Below are 25,687 nucleotides of genomic sequence, written 5' to 3'. Positions count from 1 at the left end.
GGTGAGTTAAAACAACCAGTTTATATGAAGATTCCAGAGGGTGTTACTGTGAAGATGGAGGACCAAGATGGGAACCTTGTATGTAAGTTATTGAAATCTCTGTATGGTCTCAAAGAGTCCTCACAATGTTGGTACAATAGGTTGAAAGATGTACTAATATATTTGGGTTTTAAAAGGAATGTTGTAGATCCATGCATCTTTATGCAAGATGATTGGTTTTTAATTGTATATGTGGATGATCTGTTGATTCTTTCTGACAGTAAATTAAAAATAAGTCATCTCAAAGAGGATTTAAAGAAAGAATTTGAAATGAGGGAGATGCATAACAACACAGGGTTTTTTAATTTTTTGGGTTTGGAAATAATTGTTGAAAGGGGTCTGATCCAAATAAGTCAAAAGAAACTAATTGACAAAATTTTACACAGATTTGATATGCACAATAGTAAAATCTCAAACATCCCCATGGAACCCAAGTTGAATTTAAATCCAATGTAAAGTAGAACTACCATATAAAGAGTTACTAGGCTCGCTCATGTACGTTATGTTAGGAAGTCGACCAGACATATGTTTTGTCATCACTTATTTTGGTAAGTTTCAAAATTGTTATAATGAGACTCACTTTAGGCATCTAAAGAATGTACTGAGATACATTAACGAAACTAAAGATTACTGTCTTTGTTATTGCAGATGTGATGATAATGATATTATAGAATCCTATGTTGATGCAGATTTTGCTAATGACACTTGTGACCGTAAGAGTATATCTGTTTTTTTTGTTAAGGTTTTTGGTAATAATGTTTTTTGGAGGAGCAAGAAGCAAAATTGTGTGAGCCTCTCTAGCACTGAGGCTGAATATGTTGCCCTTGCAAACTCAGCCAGTGAATGTTTGTATGTTCGAAATCTCATGAGTGATATTCTTCACCTCCCAGAAATGGGTATTGTGATTTATGAAGACAATCAGTCCTGTATCAAAATGTGCAAAACCTTTGAGACCAAGAGATCAAAGCACATTTCTGTAAAGTTCCATTTCGTAAAATATCTGGTGATGGAGAAGAAAATTTTGAGATTATGCTATGTTGAAACCTCTCAGCAATATGCAGATTGTTTGACCAAAGCTCTACCTCACAGTAAATTATTCAAATGCATTGAGGGGCTAGGTATTGCAAAATTGAGGGAGAGTGCTAGATAGAGCAATTTTGTTATATTAATGTAAGTCTGGAAATGTGTGTTGACAGTTGGCAATATTATTCTAGCATTTTTTTATGTCTGGTGTGTGTGTGAAAAGATGGCGGCATGCATTACAACGTGGTTGCAATGTCTGAAATAAAACAGTCGTCAGAAGTTTGTAGAAAGCCTTTTATTTCTTTGTTCCAACTTTAACATTACTTATGTTAACACAACACTAAAATTAATTTAGGCTGAAGGCCGCAAAGGAGGCACTCACAAACTTATTACGGTAAGTTCACACGTGACTCGGACACTCCTGCGTCGCACCTTCCTTGGGCGGGGGTTTTAATTAATAGTGGAGTTACTATTAAATTATGTTTGATTGTTAATGAATGGGGGTCGAGGTGTTTAATTAATTAGACACTGCCCTTGGTTCTACCTTGGTATCGGGGGCTCGCCTGACTCGGGTGGGCCATGGCTGGGGGTGCGTTTCGTTCGCGGGGTCGGATACTGGAGGGTGTAGGTCGGGCTTTGGGTGGCCTTCGGCTGGACGACGTCAAGGGCACCTTAGTACGAGTACAGAAAACAACCGATTGAATGCATGAAAAAAATTGAGTCGTCATGCAAGCAGTCAACAACAATCAATCAGTCGGGAGCTATTCGGCGTATGTTGAATGATCCAGTGTTTGTATTTTGGCTGACAGTTTTTCACAATATAATGCAGCACGTAGACATTTTGTTTAATCAGCTACAAAAAAGGAGCATCGATGCCGATAAAGTCAGGAAACATGTTAACAGTTTTCGACTTTCATTTGAGAAAGAAAGAGAGAATATGGATAAAGTGAGAATGCGAACTGAAATGTCGGTGCCAGAGCAGCATCCTAAAAAAAAGAAAGTGGAAGATGTTCATGTAAATAGAACTGTTGCAGCCAAGGTAGTATGTGATGTGATTACTAATCAAGTAAAGGAGAGCTTTTCTTTCACAACATATTATTCTGCGGTATGCCTTTTTGATCACGTCCGGACCACCCGCTTCAAAAAATAGGGGGGGGGGGGGGGGTGGGTTCTGTGATTCTTTATAAAAAGAGCCTAATGCTGTGAACCCCCATTTTCAAAAGGCACCAGCCGCCACTGCTAAATACTCATGTTGCACCAAAGTGATTTCAAAATGTTAAGCATATCGTTTACCAGTTCAACATGGTTTTCTGCTTTCTTTTCTTCGCTGAAGCGATGTTGGTTACTCAATGCAATGTAAATAAAAATTTAATACGTCAGGCACTTAGCTAAGTATAGTTTAAAGTTAAGATAGGGGGTGAGTCACAGTGCCCATTGCTGCAATCATGGCCAATTCCCCCACAGAAAGCACACGATTGCATGCGGTGCTTTTCGCATGGTTGATATTGAGCATGTTTAGGCATACAGGCTTAGGCCTTAAACAAATTTAAATATTTACTTAAACGGCCTGCAATCAGTGGGTGCCAATATATGCTTTATCTCTTCTTGTGTTCTAGGGTCCATCAACATCTTCCTGCACTTTTTATCCGCTAGACCACCAAATGATGATGAAAGAATACATGATTGTAAAGTTTTTGGGTAGTGTTGAATTATTCATACCCAATATCCTAACATCCGTTTTAGTGGCTTCGGAGTTATGATATTTTACCATAAAACACATTACCCCCTTTAAAACCCTTTGGGGATAAAAATTCGAAAATATAAATTTAAATTGGGATTTTTCAAATGTTTTTACTATCATGTATTCCAAATATTTTAATTTTGCTAGATTTGCTTGGTAGAATTTATTAAAATATCTAATTATAAAAATATATTAAAAACCCATTTATTCAATTAGGTCTGAAATTTGAGATAAATAGTGAAAAGGATTTGATATATAATAAGTGTTTATTGTTCTTACCCAATAGTTTATACTTTGCTTTATTAGCTTCGGAAAAATGGTTATTGAGGGCCGGTATTATGACCTCCGGCTAAATCTTCAGGTTAGCTAGCCTTCTGGTTGGGCTAGCCTCCGGTTAACGAACGAGGGGTGTATTATGACCCATACTTAGCCTGCGGTTGGCTAACCGGAACCTGACGAAGCGTGTGGTGTAATAATGGGTGTGTTGGTAATGAAATAAACCAGAATTTGGTAACTTTTGTTGCAAGACAGTTTTTTTTCTGGTAGAATGTTAGTCAGCTGTTTGTTTGTACTGTGATTCGGAATGTTTACAGCTGCAGTAAAGAAATATGCCGCGAACTTTATCTTGCAACAGATATAATTAAATTAACCAAAAACTACTTCGACGTCAAACCTGCTTTGTATTAAACCATAAAATTACAATTTACGATTCAAAACCGTGTGTTTTCAAATTTACTCTTGTATTGAAACTCATGATTTTGTTAGGTTATATATTAAGCCAAAACTAACGAAGTAATTCTATACAAACAAATTAATAGGGATGACATTTTTTCTAGAGAACACTTATTTCTTTCATAAATTTATTTCATAATCAAATAATATAGACCCTGTTTCTGGAAAATACTTGTCGATTTTCATTTCACTGGTGTAGGTTTCATTTTTGTACTAATAGTTTCGTATCACGTATCCAAATTAATTCGATCCTGATGGAATTAGTTTGTGGTGTAGGATGCTTGCTGTTTTAATAGACATATTCACTGGGGAAATAATTATGATTGTAAAATGTATACGAAAGAAATACATTTTTACAAGACCTGACATAATTTGTTTGTATCGTGATATGTTAGGTATTTTGAGTTATGTACAGGATTTTTCAACATTCTAAATTAAAACAGCAAGTCTAATATAAAACAAGACCAACATATAAAGGGTCACGTCGATAGGATCAAGGGATAAACTTGGATACGGGAAACAGAATAATTACAGTGCTGTTTTCGTTTTGCACTTGCGTGGCAGGTAGATAATAAGTACCTAAAGGTTTGTAAGATAGGGAAGAGATAATTGGGTAACATTTTTTTCACATTCAATTGTATTCATTGAATTAGAACCACGTCTGAAGTCGTATGAAGTGCATTTCATTCCCGGCATATGTCCTCTGTATTACGAATAAAAATTCACAGATACAACTTCCACGAAAACACGCATTTTATAGGTAATAATAACCCTCGTTTTGCAATTTTAAAATTCACTTATTTACACATATACTTAAGCAGGAACATTTAAGTTTATATACATTGCATACGTTTATGTACTTCGTGATCAATTAAAGTCAAATAATAATACACGACTCAACGAGAATAGAAGAGCGTCACTACACTTTCATGCCATGTAATTTTTAATAAAACTTTGACGAATACGGCGAAGCATTTTATATTTATTTAAATTATTCCATCGCATCCTGCATTCAATAGAATTCCTCAAATAGTCATCATCACTATCAAAAACTAACCTCGTCTGATATCTCGCCATTTTATTTTCTGTTGCTTAGCCTCAGGTTAAGCAGCTAGCGGCCGGTTCATCCACCCGCTAGGTTAGCCGGGACTTTAACTGGAAGGTAGACGTTAACAGGGAGTCATAAAACCTAAATAAGAGCTAGCCTGCGGTTAAGTTTTAGCCGGAACTTTAGCCGGGGGTCATAAAACCGGCCCTAACAAAATCAAAATCTTCCCCTCCCTCCTTTACACCTCCTAGGTGTTCAAATAAAAAAATTAAAATTCCAATTTTTAAATTACCTATGTTATTCATTATAATTTAATTCTCTCATGCTCTATTAGATAGGTAGAATTCAAGCCTTATATTTCAGCCCTAAATAATTTTAATAGTAAATCGTATTTTTTTAATATTATAAATGTACAGAATTTTCCATTGAATTATTTTATTATTAGCATATACATGTAGGCAGTTATTTGGACGTAACGTAGTTGAATTACATGTTTTTTTTCTTCCGATTTTTACTCTTATTTTATTTGAATTGCTTCTATTAATCCATGTTAAAATTTAAAGCATAAGTTTAATTTACATTATGAAGTTAATGGAATTAATATTTCTTCTAAAAACAAAACTATATTGAATAAAGATTATAGTAAAAAATTAATGATTTATGAAATTAATGAAATTCCTTACTGATCATTTTAAAGCATATGTCTAAGAAATTTTTTTTTAATAAACAGTCTCGACAGATGGGCATATAGGCAATGCATAAGAATTAGCTATACCAATATAGAAACAATTAAGTGAACCTTAACTCAAGTGTCACGAATCTTTCTTACCTTTGAAGGATAAGTTGCATAACATGTTACATGCTTGAAGCAATAATTATAAACATTTAAAGTTAGAGTATAATAACAGTGAAGTATTATTTCGCGGTAAGTTTTATTTTCAAACCAGGAATAATGTGAAGGGTTAAACGAAACTGCACTTTCTCCATATCTTCTCTGGAGCCGCAAGGCAGAACTCGGTAGTTGCGCAGCACAGCGGACAGGATAGTCTTCATCTGCATGTAGGCGTACTTCTTCCCGATGCACATCCTCCGTCCTCCCAAGAAGGGGATGAAGCTGTAAGGGTGCCGGCCAATGCTGTTCTCGGAGCTGAAGCGATCGGGATCGAACTTGTCAGGATCAGGGAAGTTAGAAGCGTCTCTTTGTGTGATAAAAGGCGACATCAGTATTATGGTGCCTTTAGGAAGAGTGTAACCTGTAATGTCCACCTCCTCTTCGACTACTCTGCTAACTATTGGCAGTGGTGGGTACAATCTCAAGGTCTCGTTGATCACTTGTTCAAGGTACACCATCTGCGTCAAGTCTTCAGCCGTCACCTCCCGGTGGATGTCATCGCCGAATATGTGCTCAAGTTCCTCCACGACTTTCCTCTGCACGTCCTGGTGAAGGCCCAGTAGTTTCAGAGCAGCTGACATGACAGTTGCCGCGGTGTCAGTCCCGCCAACAATAACCGTCATGGTGTTGTCTCTGAGTTCAGTTTTGGTCAGTAAAGTAGACTGAGTTTTCATAAGTGATACCACATGATCTAAGAAACCCATACGCTTAGTTTTTATGTCTAACAATTGATCACTTTCTTTCGCGCATTCTTTATCACGACTTCCATTCACGGTGATGTCGTTAGATAACTTTTGGTCAATAATATTTCCTGCGAAATCCCATAGCACTTTGATACCATTCACCATTTTCTTGTATGACGATGTGGTTTTCATGATCCATGGGATCCATAACCATGGTTGAGCCGTTGCATAAAATACCATATCTTCGGCATTTTTTAAACCTTCTACTAAATCCACTCTATTATTTTTTAAGATGTTCATGTTTACGCCTAAGCTGGTGTCGGTGATGATGTCTAGCGTACACATATTCATGTATGTCAAAACATCGAAACTAGAACCATCTTGATGCCTTTTGAGTACATCTACAAGGACACCACTCTTTTCGTTGAATGCTGGGAGGAAGCTCTGCAGCGTTAGGTTTTTAAAAGCGGGACTCATTATTTTGTGATATCTTCTCCAGTCATCTCTCGCAGCCGTCAGCAAGCCGTATCCCAGGAAGAGTTGAGGGACTTTGTAGGGCATCGACTTGGAGAGAGTCGCGGTCTTGTTCAGCACTATCTCGACGTCGCGCGGGTCTGACAGCCCGACGACTGTGTATGGTCCCACCCACACGCACGCCGTGGGTCCGTACTCACGCAGCTGATCCCAGATGTAGTGCAGGATCCTGTCGATGTTGCTGTTGATGCTGACGGTGTTTCCCAGCAGGGGCAGTCCTTTCTGCCCGGGTACCCTCGACAGCAGCCGGTAGTACCGACCCAGGCGGAACCGAACCCAACTGACGGCCAGCGCGATCAGCACACCCGATACCACGAGCTGCCACATTATCCGGCCCGCTCTCTTCGCTGCACTAAAACCACGAGGAAACCTCTGAACGGGTTTTACTTCTTCTTTTTCAAAATACTTACTATCGCCCCCACCTCTTTAAAGTTTCCCCCTCCACGAGGAAAAACCGTCACGAGTAAACGTATTCTCCTCGGGTGTCCTTGCCGCTTGTTTTCTAATTGTTACACTCTCGCTGCTCTGTAGAGTCCCTCTGAAATACACAACTATCTTCCTTTCAATCACAATTAGAGTAGAAGTTTTAACTTCTCACTTCGGAATTCGTTTAGTGAAAATCATCCTCCGATTAGTATTATTTCATTCCGCATGAAAACGCACACCAGTGCTTATCAAGGTTGGTATACGTCACGGAAATAGGTGCTGAATCACTATTTATTGCACGTGATAGATAAATTATTTAAGATTTGTCATTGACCATCTGTGTACTATTAAATAAATCAAAATTTTATTACTACTCTAAAATTTATCGCTGTTGTTATTAAAAAAATTAGGTTTATATTTGTATCTGACATAGATTTTTCTGATATGATCCATCTTAAAAGTCCTTGGGAAACACTTTAGTATATAAGTAGTTTTAAAATAATTTTTTTGGTGATGAACTTGCAAGCATAGTTTGTAGGTTGAATACTGAATCACTCTGGTGAGTATGCGAAATTAAACTGATTTGCCTCTGTACACGAATACATTACACACACACACAATTACACACACACACCATCACACACTATCATACGCACACCATCACACACACAAAAAAATATATATATACACACACATATATATATAAATATATATATGGTGTACCTTAAACAAATAGCCTTTTATTTTCCAAAGAAAATAATTTAAATTTTCTCAATATTTATAGTAAGATTTGTAATTAAATAAGATTATAAGTTTTTAGATTGTTAGCAAGTGTTATTCTCAGATATTTTTTGCACCAGGGAGTATCACTTTTTATATTTTTTATTTTATTTTTAATGTTACAAATGTCTGTATGCTGTATTTTTTGTAATTAAATACTGGTTTATATTTTTTGCATATTATCTTTTTACATACGTATAATAAAGTTTTATTCCAAATGAATATTCAGGACAAATGATTTAAATTATATTTACTGGAAATCAGAATTAAACACAGTAAAAATTAAATTTATTTGCTCTTGTAATTCTGTTTTTTCGGAATATTGTGTAGCAGCATTGTCTGGAGAACATAAAAAAAAAAAAAAAACTGGATGTGGTCAGCCCATGGGAATAAACAAAAAACGGTTAATAAAATTAAATTTCAAACAGAATTGAGATCCGTGAATGCAAACAAACTACGTACGAGTTTCCTGGAGTGCGTAAATGCATCCGACCTTTACTGCTGTTAGGTGAAGACTTGAGAGAGGCTAGCATCGTCCAATGCCAAACGTATGCGAGGGCATTGGTATTCGCTGCCGGTCACATGACTAATAACACACATGCTCAGGAATGAAAAAAGAACATTAAATTCTTTCCGTTAACTGCGCGTATGTAGGGGAAGCATTCCCTATAGCAAAGTACTCGATGCAAAATATAGCATGAGAGACTGGTTGTGCATTCCTGAGCGAGGTGAACTGTCTCTGCCGGAGTTAGTTCAAGAAAGCTCATATCTAGCACGTTTAGAACCAAGGTCATGCTCAATTAGCATGAAAAGATATTTTTTTTATTTGTAGTCCAATTTAGTTTTTAAAATGCTGGAGTTCGATGTTATTGTTTTTATAAAAGTTGTTTTGGAATACTTACTGTGCCAAAATAGTGATACAATTTTTATTGTGCATTTTTACAATTAAATAATTAGCGTTGAATTGGTCTAAAACATATACATTCAAACAATAATAATAAATAGGCGAGAATTTGTGGTTTGTAAGTGATTCAGTAAGAGATGCACACTAAACATATTTTATTAATTTTTCTTATCCATGCACTTCGGTACAAATCTTGTCCGGAAATAATGAGAATCCTTTAATTACAAACATTAAAAGTTTTTTTTCGTGATTCGAATTTGGTTTTGGTTACATTCTACTTAATTCCACGGTTTAACTTGCATTTCGATTGTGCTTTATGGTGTGTCGACTTACATTTCGGCATTATTCAGTGTCATGGCGTGCTTTTCGGTGTATTTCGGTTTTCTCACAATTCGCCATGTAAATCTTGTCCCTACCAATTAGTGTTTTTTTTTTTGTCTGGTCATCAAAAATCTCTACAGTTTTAACGAGAATACCGAAGGGTAATTAATATACAGTACAGTTGTATTTAAAATAAGTTATCATAGACTACTCTGTAGCAACTGTCAAACTCGCTCCTACCAAGATTACAACTCTCACGATAGTGTGTGAAAGAAGTGGTAGGCGGAAAGGAGGGGGAAAGGGACACACACAAATCACTGAGAGAACTCCATTTTTCTCGGTGCACAGTTCAAATCTTGATGGCCGAGAAAACCTACTGTCGGCTCAGTGTTAGTTATTGGCATTTTTGTTTCCTGCAGTGGCGTACCCAGGAGGGGGGGGGGGGGTTATGGTTTCAACCCCCCCCCCCCCTTAGCACCCAATCTTTAATTAATTTCTTATTCATCACTCAAACAAATTTCATATTAAAAATAATAAAATTTTTACCATAATAATAATTAAATTTAAGTAGGTACCGAAAACTACTCAAATAGCACTATTTTACACCTTAAAATCCTAATTTTCCCGGGGGAGGACCCCCGGACCACCCGCATCAACACGGGGAGGGGGGCATGCTTCTTAACACCCCCGCATACACAAATCCTGGCTACGCCACTGGTTTCCTGTCTTTACCGATTGAGGTTGGCACATATTCATAGACCTACATCCCACGAAACACTCCTGAAAGAGACAATCCAAATATGCGACTCTCGCCATCATGGCAGCGACGTGTCTGACTCCGTGGCAAGAGCTGCGCCCGTGTGCCAGCAGGTCAGGAGGGAGACTCGGCAGCAGGCAACAAGCGAGCCAGCAACAAGCCAGGTCGGCGGGTGCCGTCACAACAGGCATGTCTACCACCGGGCATGCGGACCCGCTCCGACGGCGGGAAAAACAGGCTCTCCAGACAGCCCCAGCAGGTTGGCAGCCTTGCGCAGTGACAATGGACCGAGGGAAGCCTTCTTCTTTTCGCAGACGAGAGAGCCAAACATTGTAACTCATGATAACTAATGGTCAATTAGGTTAGGTTAGCTGCATTATAATAATACTTTAAAACGTTGTGGACGGTTGATTTGGTTATAGGATAGCTACATTAAAGATACTGTGAAATCATGTAAACGGTTTCCCTAGCCCTGGATAGCTACACATTAAAAAGTTATTTGCTAAGCAACCATAAAATGATTTTACAGTATTTTTAATGTAGCTATACTTACCTAATATAACCAACCATCCACAATGTTTTAAAGTATTTATAATGTAGCTAACCTATCCTAATCGACCACAAAATTTAATGCCACACCGGTTTATACAATGAGATAGAACGGAAGAAAAAAAAGAGAGCATGAACTTGGGGAACTTCGGGTGTGGCTCTCTCGTCTGTGAAATGAAGGCTTCCCATGAACCGGTTTCACCAAATATAACAAACCTGGCAGGCCTCGACCTTGATAGCCTCGGACTGGAATCACAGTGACGTGACGTCACGACGCGAAGATGGCGATGGATCGTAAGGTACTATTTGACAACAGTTCATTCGATAATCTGTAATAAACTGAAAACAAAAGTATTTTGATGGCTTTGGTTTCAAACTTTCTTAATACTATGCAGGGGATAGGTCCGGATTATTCCAAATAACTCAACACTTTATTATGTATATCACGGTATTCGGAAAAAATGGTTGTTATTGAAAAAAAAGTTTCCCCTTCCCTCCTTTTCCCAACCTAGGTGGTCAATTTAAAATTAAAATTTCGCAATTATAAAATTAAGTTATTCATTATAATTTATTTCCCAGGCCTTATATTAAAGTCCTAAAAAAATTTAATAGTAGTTCGTATTTTTTCAATATCGTAAATGTACAGAATTATCCACTCCATTATTTTATTATTAAAATATACATGTATATAATTGTTTGGAATAGACTAAGTTGAATTATATGTTTTCGTCAATTTTTACTCCTATTTTATCTGAAATGCTTATTTTAATTTATGTTAAAATTTAAACCTTGAAAGGTTTAATTTACATTATGAAGTTAATGGAATTATAAATTTTCTAGTAAAAACAAAAAAAAATTAAATAATTATTATAGTAAGAATTAAATGATTTTGAAATATATGCTATACCTTACTGTTCATTTTAAAACATATATCATATATATTTATTTTAAATAAATAGTCTCGATGATGGGCGTATAGGCAATGCATAATAATTTGCTATACCAATATATAAACAATTAGTAAGCCTTAACTCAAGTGTCAAGACTCATTCATAGCTTTAAAGGATACATTGCAGAACATGCTACATGCTTTAAACATTAACCATAAAAATTAAAAAGATACAGTGTAAGAACAGTGAACTATTATTTCGCGGTAAGTTTTATTTTCAAACCAGGAATAATGTGAAGGGTCAAACGAAACTGCACTTTCTCCATGTCTTCTCTGGAGCCGCAAGGCAGAACTCGGTAGTTGCGCAGCACAGCGGACAGGATAGTCTTCATCTGCATGTAGGCGTACTTCTTCCCGATGCACATCCTCCGTCCTCCCAAGAAGGGGATGAAGCTGTAAGGGTGCCGGCCAATGCTGTTCTCGGAGCTGAAGCGATCGGGATCGAACTTGTCAGGATCAGGGAAGTTAGAAGCGTCTCTTTGTGTGATAAAAGGCGACATCAGTACTATGGTGCCTTTAGGAAGAGTGTATCCTGTTATGTCCACGTCCTCTTCGACTACTCTGCTAACTATTGGCAGTGGTGGGTACAATCTCAAGGTCTCGTTGATCACTTGTTCAAGGTACACCATCTGCGTCAAGTCTTCAGCCGTCACCTCCCGGTGGATGTCATCGCCGAATATGTGTTCAAGTTCCTTCACGACTTTCCTCTGCACGTTCTGGTGAAGGCCCAGAAGTTTCAGAGCAGCTGACATGACAGTTGCCGCGGTGTCAGTCCCTCCAACAATAACCGTCATGGTGTTGTCTCTGAGTTCAGTTTTGGTCAGTAAAGTAGACTGAGTTTTCATAAACGATACCACATGATCCAAGAAACCCATACGCTTAGTTTTTATGACTAACAATTGATCACCTTCTTGCGCCCATTCTTTATCACGACTTCCATTAACGGTGGTGCTGTTAGATAATTTTTGGTCAATAATATTTTCTGCGAAATCCCATAGCACTTTGATACCATTCACCATTTTCTTATACGACGATGTAGTTTTCATTAGCCATGGGATCCATAACCATGGTTGAAATGTTGCATGAAATATCATATCTTCGGCATTTTTTAAACTTTCTACTAAATCCACTCTATTATTTTTTAAGATGTCCATGTCTGCGCCTAAGCTAGTGTCGGTGATGATGTCTAGCGTACACATATTCATGTATGTCAAAACATCGAAACTAGAACCATCTTGATGGCTTTTGAGTACATCTACAAGGACACAGCACTTTTCGTTGAATGCTGGGAGGAAGCTTTGCAGCGTTAGGTTTTTAAAAGCGGGACTCATTATTTTGTGATATCTTCTCCAGTCATCTCTCGCAGCCGTCAGCAAGCCGTATCCCAGGAAGAGTTGAGGGACTTTGTAGGGCATCGACTTGGAGAGAGTCGCGGTCTTGTTCAGCACTATCTCGACGTCGCGCGGGTCTGACAGCCCGACGACTGTGTATGGTCCCACCCACACGCACGCCGTGGGTCCGTACTCACGCAGCTGATCCCAGATGTAGTGCAGGATCCTGTCGATGTTGCTGTTGATGCTGACGGTGTTTCCCAGCAGGGGCAGTCCTTTCGGCCCGGGTACCCTCGACAGCAGCCGGTAGTACCGACCCAGGCGGAACCGAACCCAACTGACGGCCAGCGCGATCAGCACACCCGATACCACGAGCTGCCACATTATCCGGCCCGCTCTCTTCGCTGCACTAAAACCACTAGGAACGGGTTTCTCTAGTTTTACTTCTTTCTAGTTTCACAATACAGGTTTCTCCCGTCCCCCCTCCTAGACGAATCCTGAATGGGAGTAACCTTGTTCTTCTTGTGTGTCTTTGGAGCTAGTCTCCTAAGCGTTACACTTCGCGCACTGTAGAGTCTCAACCATCTTGTTATTCTCTTGAAATACACAACTCTTTCCTTTCATAGCGTAAAATTTAACTTCTCACTTCAGAAGTGGTTTAGTGAAAATCATGCTCCGATAAGTATTGTTTCATTCCGCATGGTTATACACAGATGTTCAGAGTTCCGGAACGTCCAACCGTGTAGTGGGCCTGACCCCCTGGGATACCAAATTTTCGCGCATTAATTCCACCACCTTACAAGCAGTGACACCAACCACATTCGACCAGTGAACTTCAATTTCAGGTTCATCAAGGAAAAAATAAACACATACCAGTGCTTTCCAAGAATGGTATACACCTTGGAAATTAGAGCTGAATAACTTTATTTATTGTACGTGATAGAGAAATAATTGAAGATTGCCATTGAGCATCTGCGTAATATTTATTATATATCAACGGTTTGTTACTACTTTAAAACTTGTCGCTGTTGTTACTGAAAAATAATTGGGGTTAACACCCTATCGCACATAGATTTTTCTGATATGCTCTAACTTTAAAGTCTTTGGGAAGCAATTTAGGCTATAAGACGTTTAACAATTATTTTTTTCGTGATAAACTTGCAACTCTAGTTTGTAGGTTGACTACTGTCGCACTCTTGAGAGTATGCAAAACTGATCGGATTTGCCTCTATACACTAATATATATCACACACATACACACATATACATATAGTGTACCTTAAACAAATCGCCTTTTAATTTCCAATGAAAATAATTAAACTTTTCTCAATATTTATAGAAAGAACTGTTTTTAAATAGGATGAATACTCATGTTCGCTTCACGAACAACGCATGTTCATGCTTATTATTTTGTAAAAAAAAACAGCGTTTACAATAAAAAGAACTGCCCTTGAAACAGACGGTTGAATGTTTATCGCGTTTAAAGTGTGACATTTGATTTGGCCGAGAACGCTCATTGAAACGGCTGATTTTGAATAAATACTTTGTGTAATCATTTTGGTGGAAGGAAAAAAAAGAAAAGAAATTTAATGAAAATAACAATGATACACAGTTGTTTTTTTTTTTTTTAAATAATTTTGTGGAAGTTTTGCATTGGGAATTGTTATGAACCTCTCTGTCCTCGTAAATGAAGCTTTCCTGACACGTGCTGCTAGGTGTGAGAGTACAATGCTTCGAAATAATCCACAATTAAGCGTCATTCCAATTACAATTAAAATGACTGCCTCGCGCATTCCGCCTGGCATTGCCCGAGAGCATCCAAGGCCGCACTTATCACACCATCACGACGTAACTACCGCGATTTATTTTTCTGAGTTTCTGCAGAAAAGTAATTTTTTTCCCCTTTCCGTTGTTAGATAATCACACACATTTATTTCTTTCAGCTCGAGGGTCACAACACTATCCGTGTGTGTGTGTGTGTGTTTTTTTTACCAGACTGCGAAGAGTTATTGCCTTTTTTATAGTAATTTGCATGGAATAAAGATTTTCTTTTTCAAATGGGTGACGAAAAGATGATGATATTACAACTATGCATTAGCGTCTTATTGCGTCTTAAATGAAAATTCTGAAAACATCAATCAGATAGTCATATTATCACATAATCGGTCATTTCTCGTTGTTGTCACTTAAGTACATCTTTGAGTTTACAGTGAATTGGAAAAATGCATTCACTGAGTTTAATTTGTTTTTACAACCATTTCAGACCATTTTGTTCACTCCTCAAAAATGACGATACAAATTTTTGTCCAGCTTACTCTCATTTAAATGCAGAGTAAAATCCCCCCATCCTTTTCTAGAAAACAGCTTACCCCCCCCCCCCCCCTTTCAAGGAACGCACCAAAACACGGCCGTATCTTTGTCCGCCATCTCACCCCGCCACACCCCCAGCGCCACCTGACGACGATGATTCAAACCTGTAACCTTGAAGCCGTGGATCCTCAGAGAGTGATTTTGCATTTCACAAGTCGTACAATAAACTCGCGTTTGATAGACCCACGTTTATGGCGTTTAGAAGAAACCTTGAGGGTGTCTATTTTTTTCTGTTACATACAAAACTGCGCAATGATTGATTATACATTTTTTTAAACTAGTCGGTAATTAGGTAATTTGAAAAAAAAAAAAAAAAAAAAAAACAAACAAAAGGCAGTCATGGGGCCTGTCGACAGAACTGAAAACTTTGTTTTTAAAAGTGCAATATCACATCATTTCTACGTCGAATGTACGTAAGAAAATGATTTTGGTATTATATCACTAGCATGTCGGTGACGAGAACCCATAAGTTTTGCCCCACCCCAAAAAATGCTCACCGTGACTGAAGAAGTTTTCACTTCAAAAATTAAAACAGAACGTGTAAAACTATTGAGCTGCATAGCAGGTTTTCTTACGCGCAGTGTTGTTCGTGAACGTGCCCTTACAATACTCATCATTAATAGTTATGTGATACCACGCACACAGAACCAAATATACGTATTGTTACGAACGCGAGAGACCAGACCACGATGCCAGGTTCGGAGCTGGCTGGCAGCCCTGCACGGCCACTGGCGTCACGCGCCGTGTCACGTGCCGTTCACTGACGTAAGGCATGCCAAGCTTGTCCGGCCGGATTACAAGGGTCGACGATACCCCTTCCCCCTCCACCCCCTGCGCAGCTTCCTAACTCGGCGCTGCTATCTATCGCTGAGCGTCCTTGGGAATTCCGTGGGCCGCCGCGCGGAGTGGCGCGAATGGACACCACCTTTCTGGACTTTTCTGGCGTCGGTGGTTTGTGATCGGACATATTTTGAGAACAAATATTTATTAGTACTGTTAACATTAGTAATTAATAAAACTGTAATAAAACTTAATTGGGCTAGCCCTTACTAACCAAGTTCTCTCGCCACATAGGTCGTAAAAGTATTTATTTTATTGAAACACATATTCATTTGTAAACGGTGAAATAACTTTTTACTTGCAGTAATTTAATCTGGGGTGAACAAAGATTTTTCTGTTACAAAATTTTTGTTTGTTAATCTAACAAAATATAAGTATGTACAATTAAGGTAAAGAAATAATAATGCAAAATAACAATTTTTACTGCAAATATTACGTGCTTAAAAATCACCCTTTATATTACTTCTTCAATTAAAGACATTTATTTTGCTAAGACGAACAAAGATTTTCCTCCCCGTGTGGGTACTCACCCTAATACTGTTACGTTCCTCCGTTTCATTGAAGAATATCATTTCGTGTTACGTTTCAGCATGAAAATCCATAGGTCTAACGCAGATCTCATTTCAGAAGTTCAATACTAGTTGCAAATCCCAAACTCCCCCCCCCCCCTTTTTTTTACCACCAGACTACCTAAAGTATAAAGTGATTAATTTTTTTTACACTTCATGCTGGTGGTAGAAAAATTGCGAAAATTCGTCTTGTTGAGTTATTTTTTTTTCATGTTCCAATGTATAGGCATTGCAAATTGTGGCTTATTAATTATAAATTAGGGTTTTTAAAGCAAACATTAAGTAAAATAAAGAATTAAAACAGCAGTTAAAAAATCCTTTTATAATTTTGTATGAATACTAAAATTATAAGGTATCAACCTTTAAAATAAACATTAAATAAAAAAATACTACAAACATACATTTTTGTATTGTTTAAGAATATACTAATAAAATTAAAATACCCGTTACAAATATACATATAATCTTTTAAAATGTGCAAATATTATAACAATTAAAACGAATATGAAAAGTTTTCACCCTCAATTCATCGTATAAGTTTAATTAATTGAAGCAAAAAAATTCAATTTTTTTTTAAACGTGACTGCAATAAGCCAAATTTTGTAGAGGAAATAGAATTTCCTTTTTAAGTCATTACATATCATGTTACCTATTGCTAGCTAAAATAAGCTAAATTTTATAACTAATGATAATTTGAAATAAAAAAAACTTGACTTAAGAATTGTTAGAATATGTAGTCTATAAATGCCCAACACAAGTGGTTAAAAATATTGAACTAAACCATTTCTGTTTACATGAAGTATATCATGAGAAAGAATTGCAGTCTATCTTCTAATAAGTTTGATGTTGTTACCAGTAACCATGTGAAGGGTCAAACGAAACTCCACTTTCTCCATGTCTTCTCTGGAGCCGCAAGGCAGAACTCGGAAGTTGCGCAGCACAGCGGACAGGATAGTCTTCATCTGCATGTAGGCGTACTTCTTCCCGATGCACATCCTCCGTCCTCCCAAGAAGGGGATGAAGCTGTAAGGGTGCCGGCCAATGCTGTTCTCGGAGCTGAAGCGATCGGGATCGAACTTGTCCGGATCAGGGAAGTTAGAAGCGTCTCTTTGTGTGATAAAAGGCGACATCAGTACTATGGTGCCTTTTGGAAGAGTGTAACCTGTAATGTCCACCTCCTCTTCGACTACTCTGCTAACTATTGGCAGTGGTGGGTACAGTCTCAAGGTCTCGTTGATCACTTGCTCGAGGTACACCATCTTCTTCAAGTCTTCAGCCGTCACCTCCCGGTGGATGTCATCGCCGAATATGTGCTCAAGTTCCTCCACGACTTTCCTCTGCACATCCTGGTGAAGGCCCAGTAGTTTCAGAGCAGCTGACATGACACTTGCCGCGGTGTCAGTCCCTCCAGCAATAACCGTCATGGTGTTGTCTCTGAGTTCAGTTTTGGTCAGTAAAGTAGACTGAGTTTTCATAAGCGAAACCACATGATCTAAGAAACCCATACGCTTAGATTTTATGTCTAACAATTGATCACTTTCTTTCGCGCATTCTTTATCACGTATTCCATTCACGGTGATGCCGTTAGATAATTTTTGGTCAATAATATTTTCTGCGAAATCCCATAGAACTTTCATACCATTCACCATTTTCTTGTACGACGATGTGGTTTTCATGAGCCATGGGATCCATAACCATGGTTGAGCCGTTGCATAAAATACCATATCTTCGGCATTTTTTAAACCTTCCACTAACTCCACTCGATTATTTTTTAAGATGTCCATGTTTGCGCCTAAGCTGGTGTCGGTGATGATGTCTAGCGTACACATATTCATGTATGTCAAAACATCGAAACTAGAACCATCTTGATGGCTTTTGAGTACATCTACAAGGACACGACTCTTTTCGTTGAATGCTGGGAGGAAGCTCAGCAGCGTTACGTTTTTAAAAGCGGGCGTCGTTATTTTGTGGTATCTTTTCCAGTCGTCTCTCGCAGCCGTCAGCAAGCCGTATCCCAGTATGAGTTGAGGGACTTTGTACAACATCGACTTGGAGAGAGTCGCGGTCTTGTTCAGCACTATCTCCATGTCGCGCGGGTCGGTCAGTAGCACCACCGCCCAGGGGCCCAACCACACTGCGATCGTGTCTCCGTGAATGGATCGTTGTTCTTTCATGAAGTCCATGATGGTGGCGACGTTGCGGTTTGCTTCCAGGGCGATCCCCAAGACGGGGAGTCCCTTTGGTCCCGGCATCTCGGCGATCAGGCGACGCAATCTCCTGCGGCGGCGCCGGACACAGACCGCCGCGAGCGTGAACACGAGGCACAGAGCCACTGCCACCCACATTTTCCCCGCCCGTTCAGTAAGTAGCACTTTTGCACGGCTGCTTTTATACCAGGCTTCCTGCACGAGTGGCCTTGCATTTACTGAAAATAATAGCGTGTGCTGGGTCGCATTGTTAATCGTCGCAATCTTGAGAGAGAATACACATTTTTTTGTCTGCATTTTCTAGTTTTTTTTTTAAATTCATTATTAAAGTGAATGTTTTTTCCACCATAGTGTTAGGAATTTCCAGGAGACGGTACGCTGTGATTTAGTGATTGCGATATTGTCACGATATTGTCACGCCCATAACATTAAAGATACTGTGTTCGACCACGCCTGATGTTGGCTAGTAAGTTTGGATTACAATTTCTTAAAGACAGTCTTTTCAATGAAATTCAGCTATTGGAAATGTTTGCACAATGCAAACGCTACACTTCTTGACAATCTCGCGGAAGTCTAACAAACACGTCCATACCATGAGCTGAAAAACAGACCCACACAGTTATCATATATTCATGCAGACATAGCCATCCATTCTTTACAACTCACTACAACAAAACAAGGAAAGTAGTTTAATTCGCTTAGGCCCTATCGTTGAACACAATGAACGACCACGTGTACAATGCAAACATGTGCTTGGTTATCGATCTCTTTCAGTGTCCTTAGTCTTAACTGGACTACGATAGTCAGGTAAAATTATTTCTTACCAAGTTCGTCCACTAAAAATATTAAGTTCAAAATTCCTTTAGGATAAAGTCAGGTTTAAAATTATATATTATTACGAACGCAGATAGGACCGCGACGCGCGCCAGGATCGGAGCTGGCTGGCGGCGCTGCACGGCCACTGACGTCACACGCCGACCATTGACGTAAGACATGCCACGCGCGCCTGGCCGGATTACAAGGGTCGTCGCTACCCCACCTTCTCCTCCAACCGCTCACCACCCATCGTCCCGCCTCGGGCTATTGTCACCTTCAGTGGCCTGGGAATTCTACGTACTGCCGCGCGGAATGGCGTGAATGAACATCGCCCTTCTGGACTGTTAGGGCGTCGGGTCGGCCGGGCATGACGCGACTCGTCACAGCCGCTCTCGTCGGTTCGAGAAGGGCGCCCCAGGTACTAAAGCAGCGACGCCGGCCTCCGTGCGCTCGCCATCTTTGGTAAGTGTGTACAAACTAAGATGTTTAAGATGTGCTGCGTCGATTTTATTACAGAAAGCACGGTCATATTTCGAAAATTATTTACGGTTTTAGAAGTCGAAGAACTGAAGTGAATTTTCACGATGTTTATTCTCTCTAGATAATGGAATTAGTCTATAATATAACTCCGACGCTAGTCAGTTGTTTCTTTCAAAAATTTCTATTAGTAGTCTCGATACAAAAATACGAGAAACGAGGTTTTTCGGGTGACCACGTTTCGGCGATTCCTCAATGCAGTGCCAAAAGTCGTTACAAATTAAGTCACTCACTCACGCCTGACAAGTTGGCATCCAAGAGCCACAAACTGCCTACGTTTGTCAATATTTCAAAGGGCCTTCATTCCTAGACCCTGCCGTGTGCAGGGATAGCGTGTTGCATGTGAAATATTACTGGACGCGTTTTCTATGAAACGTGGAACTAGCTTCAATTTTTATATCTCCCCGGTGAGCAAGTTTAGGAGATTAAGAGTTTAAGTAGAACTACGGGAATTAATATTTTTTTTTTTGGAAAGGGGGGACTAGAAAAGTGTCTCTGATGATGTACCGGATTAGCTACAAATCTCTGTCCCCAAATATGCTATGAGCAGTCTTATCGTTCTATAATGCTATTGGGTGACATTATAAAATAAAGGATGGTTAATAAAACAGTTTCGGTTTTCTTCCTCTGTTTATGCAATTTTATTAAGCTCTGCATTCGATGTGAATACATTAAAAATATAAACCTATTTATAATTTATCAGTCCACTTCTAACATCTAAGTATGACAAAGCCATAATGCATTTGATACCAAAACCAAGCAAGGAGTGTAACATTTAACTGTCAAAAATTAAATTTTGTAATTTTTGGCTAAAGTTTAATTTTTTACTTACTAAAATAAATAAATACTTATGAATTTAGACGTGACATAAATAAGTAATGTGGAATACTACTACACGAAAGTGGCCTACGTGATATGTCTCCTTGTGTCTTAATAATGATCAAATATATAATGGCTGTAGCTTTTAACAATATTATAACACTTAATTTGGTGCACTGGTACTTTTGAAATATAAATTACTATAAAATATAAAAATTTTGGGATGAAAAAATACAATTTTTATTTAGATCTAAAGCATCATTACTATTATTTCAATTGCTTTTCCGGGAGATTTTTAAAAATTATCTTAAACATAGGTGTTTAATTGTTAAATCAATTATTTTGTTTGTGGTTTGTTTTGCCATTATGAGGCGATTAAAACATTTTTCATCACTTTATAAATAAATAATCTTTTAAATTAAAAAAACAACAGTTTAAGTCTACGTGCTGTTTAGTATAAAATTTCAAAGCTATATTTCAATCAAGTTTTTGTCGTTGATATTATTGGCTATAAATGAAGTTAATAATATCATTATAATTTTCATATTCTCAGTTTTAAAGTTGTGACACAAATCTATAAAGAATTTATTTACGGAATTTATTTAAAATTAATTCTGTAAAATACAAATAATTTATTTTAGAGTTGTTTAAAGAACTTATTGTGTTCATGCAATTTAACCAATACTGGTGAAAGGTTTTCTCTGTGAAGCAGTAAAATACACACGTAAAACTACTGTAATATATTACGAGCTGGAGTTTAAAAAGAATACGTATCAAACCACATTTCCGATATTTTTTGTGGTTTTGGTATATTCAGATTTCGGGGAAATATCTTAGTATGAATATATTTTATTTTCCAATGAATTTAAATTGATTTATTAAGCACTTGTCCACAAGCCCACGGTACATCGGGTGTAGGGGAATCTTAAAACGTATACTATGCTTGCTATGCCAGAGAAGACACACACCACAACTAAGCACAGTTCACAATACATACCAACTGCGAAAAAATTTTTCATTCCAATTTTTACCTTTGGGGGTTCTTCACAGATCTTCAATACATTCTAGTCCCATGAAAATTTTCGAATTGAAGCCCCGTATCTCATTTCCCTGGGATGAGCTCGAATTAATAGCGAAATTTCGTTCTTGAATAGTGAGCATGATACAAAACCAAACTTGGAATAACTTTCCAGTAAATTTAAATCGATAAGTAAGAACCGGGCTGAAGAGTGATTAAATTTACTGCTTGAATATGTTTACTCATTTAAAAATAATTATTATTTTGAAATTGTTTCTATATTTTTCGAAAGAAGAATTTCGTAAATCGTTAATTTGTATACTGTATGCATTTCATCTAATTGTCCCAATTTTTATGAATTTTCATTGGCAAAATGACAATTCTAAAATAACAGCTGTTTTGTAAGTTCATTTCAAATTGAATTATTAGTGTTTATTTTTCAATACGTTCATATTAACAAATCTCAATTTTTTCAAGACTGTTTGTAAAAAGTTGACTTAAGAATATTAATTTCAATGAAATTATTTTTTTGGTATTTATTAATACTATTAATTCTTATAAAAATAAATTTTATTAATGTTTTCAATACACTAAAATTTTGTGAATTTTAGGAAAAGAACAATACCAAACAACAAAGCATGTTATATTCCGAGTGAGTAAGACGGTTTTGGGTTTAGTCGAACTTTATAAACCACATGCAATAATATGGATAAAGAACACTTTCATTTTCATTTTATTCAAAAAGCATATTTTCCACTATGTTTTATTACATTCAACAACTCAGTCGATTATTTACGAAGTACGCAAGCAAATGCTTAAGGTAGTGACCAGCATATATAACAAATAATGTTTTTGCCACTACGTACTAAGTGTATGGCCAAGGGTACTTAAACTTAAAAGTTTCTTTTATTATTTCGAATCACTTAACTTCTCCTAAAATGTTATGCTTATTAACTCTTTGAAAGTTCATTACAATGTGTCTTAAGATAAAATAAAATTGAGAAATAATTATGGAAATACTTATTTGCAAATGCAGTTACGTTCGTAGATACTTAGCATACCCAAGCAAGTTATGAAAATGTGCACATAGTTAGCAGTGTGTATTACATTAGAAACATTGTCTTTTTTATTATTAAAATTTTTGTTTCTATATGTAAATAAATATAATTTTTTCATCGTTTCAATTGGCTGCACAAAAGGCAGCATTGAACACAAAAGGAAGTCCAGTTTGATCGCTAATTATTTGCTACACATTTCGAACTCGAAACTGCGACACAACTACTCCAATCATACGAAGAGTAGGTAGTATAGGGATAATTATAAGATATTCTCTGCGATAGTAAAAGTACGGTGTACAATGCTATAAACACATTTAAATTATTTACAACGTATGTATAATTTTTAAAATCCCACCGGAGCGAATCAGTATTCCGTTTGCTTGTTAAAAAATATAATTTGGGAATATTCCTGCAATCAATTCATTTGCTTTAATTACCAATTCAGGCACCAGTTTCCTCTATCTGTGCGTGATAAACCCCGATGGGTACAAACGATAGCTTAGCTGGGCGGGATATCCTAGACTTTTGTGAAAAATATATAAGGATTTATTGGGTTTGTTTCAGTACCATATTTTTTCTCCATTTATTGCTTTTATGAAGGGGAAAATGATAGCAAAAATGAATTCAATTCTTCACAGATTCAAAATATTTGCTATCATTTTTTCCACTACTAATAAAAATAAAAATTGGTGCTTGATTATTTTAAATATTATTTTACTTCTCATATTTTATTAAGTTATGCTTCTTCTGATAGTATTTATATATTATTTAGCATATTTTTACATAATCAGTTTAACTTCTTATTACAAAGTACACAAATGGAAGAATTCTGGGTTGTATTAAGTAACAATACAAAAATAAAAATAAAAATTATATGATAGTTATACAATAATTTTTGTGTACAATTGACAACATATGCATTTTTAACAAATATACTGGGGCAAAATTTATAAAATGTAAAAGATATTGTGAAATAAACACAGCCTTGACATATTTTTTTAGATAAAGGTGCAATTAGCGATATTTATTAATCAAGTGTATTTTTATGAAAGCTTATGGACTGAAAACTTTTAAAATGATACACAATCGGCTATTGTTTTAATTGTTAATAACTTGTGTTTCTTTATAAAAAAAGTCTTAGTTTGTCTTGGACGTTATAATGTTATATGGGCGTTGTTCTGAAACATACTCCACTGTAGAGAATGAAATACATTACACATGCACAATTATCATAAAGCTTTACAGTTTCTGACATTCAGTTTTTACCTTCCAACAGTTCTCATACAAATTAATGTCAGAATTTGAGAGTCGTTTTAGTTATGATTAAAACTGCCTAAAAAAATTTAACTTTAATCTCAGCAACAGACATTTGACAAAATCTAAAGATAATTTTTTTACAAAGTATGTTCAGATAATGTTCTACTCTATTTTCAACATTAATTTTGTTTGAACACAAATCTGACGGTTGGTACATATTGTAAGCTATTTATTGTAACAAAACAACATATACAACAATGTAATTTTCATTAGTCTATTTTAATTCCAATAAATTTCTCATCAAACAACAAACTGGCTATTTTGCCAAGCATGGTAAAGGTTACTTTGTTAGGTACGTTTTATCAAGCGATATTGCTGATGTATAAATCGTAATGATTTCATGTTACCCAGAGGACAAATGTTTATTAATAAAATATCTCATTAATTACCGCTGAACATTTGGAGTGTAGTACTTTATGGCAGTTGTACAAATTGTCAACCCCAAATTCTTACTGGAAGAACGATACAATAATACACAATGAAATCAGTTTAAATATTTTAATGATGATTCGAAAACAGGCTGCCAGCCTTGAACTTAAACGTACACCTCTAGGCATTATAAATTTATAATGCTTCTCTGCTCACACGTAAATTTAACTCATTTCATAAATCACCCTACAAATTTTATATATCTACATTAAAACCTTATAGATAGTGAAAATAACGACTTTCTATTTTATTCTAGTCAAAACGTCATTAAATGAAACGATTTACTGGCTATAAAAATATAAAAATTTTTGGACGATGCCATCTTCTCCATATCACAGTGCAGAATGATATATTATATAAATTTACTATAGCAAGTGAAATTAACTACTTAAATAATTACTTTAGTCTACAGGCCTATTAACAAAACAAGTTTCGAAGTCATTTGGTTTCTTTGCGTTCTTTCCAATGGTCAGGTCTAAGTTTGGTAACGGATTAAAAAAAAATTAATTAGGAGATTACAAGATTTTTAAAAATGTTCTTTAATTCAATTACTAATTTTTGAAAACACTGATTGTTTCAAAGTGACATAAGTAAATATAGAACGATAGGGAACATTATATAAATATGCCTAAATTTTATATTTTCAGAACTATGAATATTTTGGAATTATTCCAAGAACTGTATAATGATGAAGACTTTCGGTATGACGACCATCAAACAAATTTGAATGTTAACGATAAGTAATTTTTGCATTGTTTGTGTTTAAGTAGTACAAATATTTTAAGTTTTTCTGAACATTATTTCTAAAATTTAAAGTAACCTTTCGTTTACCCTTAAAGGGTTAAATATATATTAAGAAGAGTTCCAAGTTCAAGGTAATGACCAGTATATATACCAAATAAGGTTTTGTTACAAGTAATTTTATATAACCAAGGGTACTTAAACTTAAAGTTTCTTTTATTATTTCGAATCACTCTACTTTTTCAAAAATATTGTTC

General features: G+C 36.7%; 3 protein-coding genes across 3 annotated transcripts; all 3 read right to left on the bottom strand.

Annotated features, from left to right (window-relative positions):
• Positions 1–5,001: 5,001 nt before the first annotated feature.
• Positions 5,002–7,045, bottom strand: LOC134542939 (cytochrome P450 4V2-like). Its single transcript, XM_063387550.1, has one exon. The coding sequence runs from the start codon at positions 7,017–7,019 to the stop codon at positions 5,499–5,501; it is 1,521 nt and encodes a 506-aa protein (XP_063243620.1). The 5' UTR covers positions 7,020–7,045; the 3' UTR covers positions 5,002–5,498.
• Positions 7,046–11,394: 4,349 nt separating this feature from the next.
• LOC134543050 (cytochrome P450 4V2-like) lies at positions 11,395–13,129 on the bottom strand. Its single transcript, XM_063387762.1, has one exon. It carries the CDS (start codon positions 13,091–13,093, stop codon positions 11,573–11,575), a length of 1,521 nt encoding a protein of 506 aa, XP_063243832.1. The 5' UTR covers positions 13,094–13,129; the 3' UTR covers positions 11,395–11,572.
• A 3,669-nt stretch (positions 13,130–16,798) lies between these two features.
• LOC134542926 (cytochrome P450 4V2-like) lies at positions 16,799–18,845 on the bottom strand. The gene has a single exon (XM_063387518.1). The coding sequence runs from the start codon at positions 18,831–18,833 to the stop codon at positions 17,313–17,315; it is 1,521 nt and encodes a 506-aa protein (XP_063243588.1). The 5' UTR covers positions 18,834–18,845; the 3' UTR covers positions 16,799–17,312.
• Positions 18,846–25,687: the final 6,842 nt, after the last annotated feature.

The sequence above is a fragment of the Bacillus rossius genome (assembly GCF_032445375.1).
Source record: "Bacillus rossius redtenbacheri isolate Brsri chromosome 9 unlocalized genomic scaffold, Brsri_v3 Brsri_v3_scf9_2, whole genome shotgun sequence".
NCBI lineage: Eukaryota > Metazoa > Arthropoda > Insecta > Phasmatodea > Bacillidae > Bacillus > Bacillus rossius.
The sequence above is the reverse complement of the archived record's forward strand: the minus strand, read 5'-3'. Positions and strand labels throughout refer to the sequence as shown.

What these genes read in the sequence shown, in the direction of transcription:
- LOC134542939 (XM_063387550.1), bottom strand. Translation starts at nt 7,019, where the DNA reads ATGTGGCAGCTCGTGGTATCGGGTGTGCTGATCGCGCTGGCCGTCAGT.
- LOC134542926 (XM_063387518.1), bottom strand. Translation starts at nt 18,833, where the DNA reads ATGTGGGTGGCAGTGGCTCTGTGCCTCGTGTTCACGCTCGCGGCGGTC.
- LOC134543050 (XM_063387762.1), bottom strand. Translation starts at nt 13,093, where the DNA reads ATGTGGCAGCTCGTGGTATCGGGTGTGCTGATCGCGCTGGCCGTCAGT.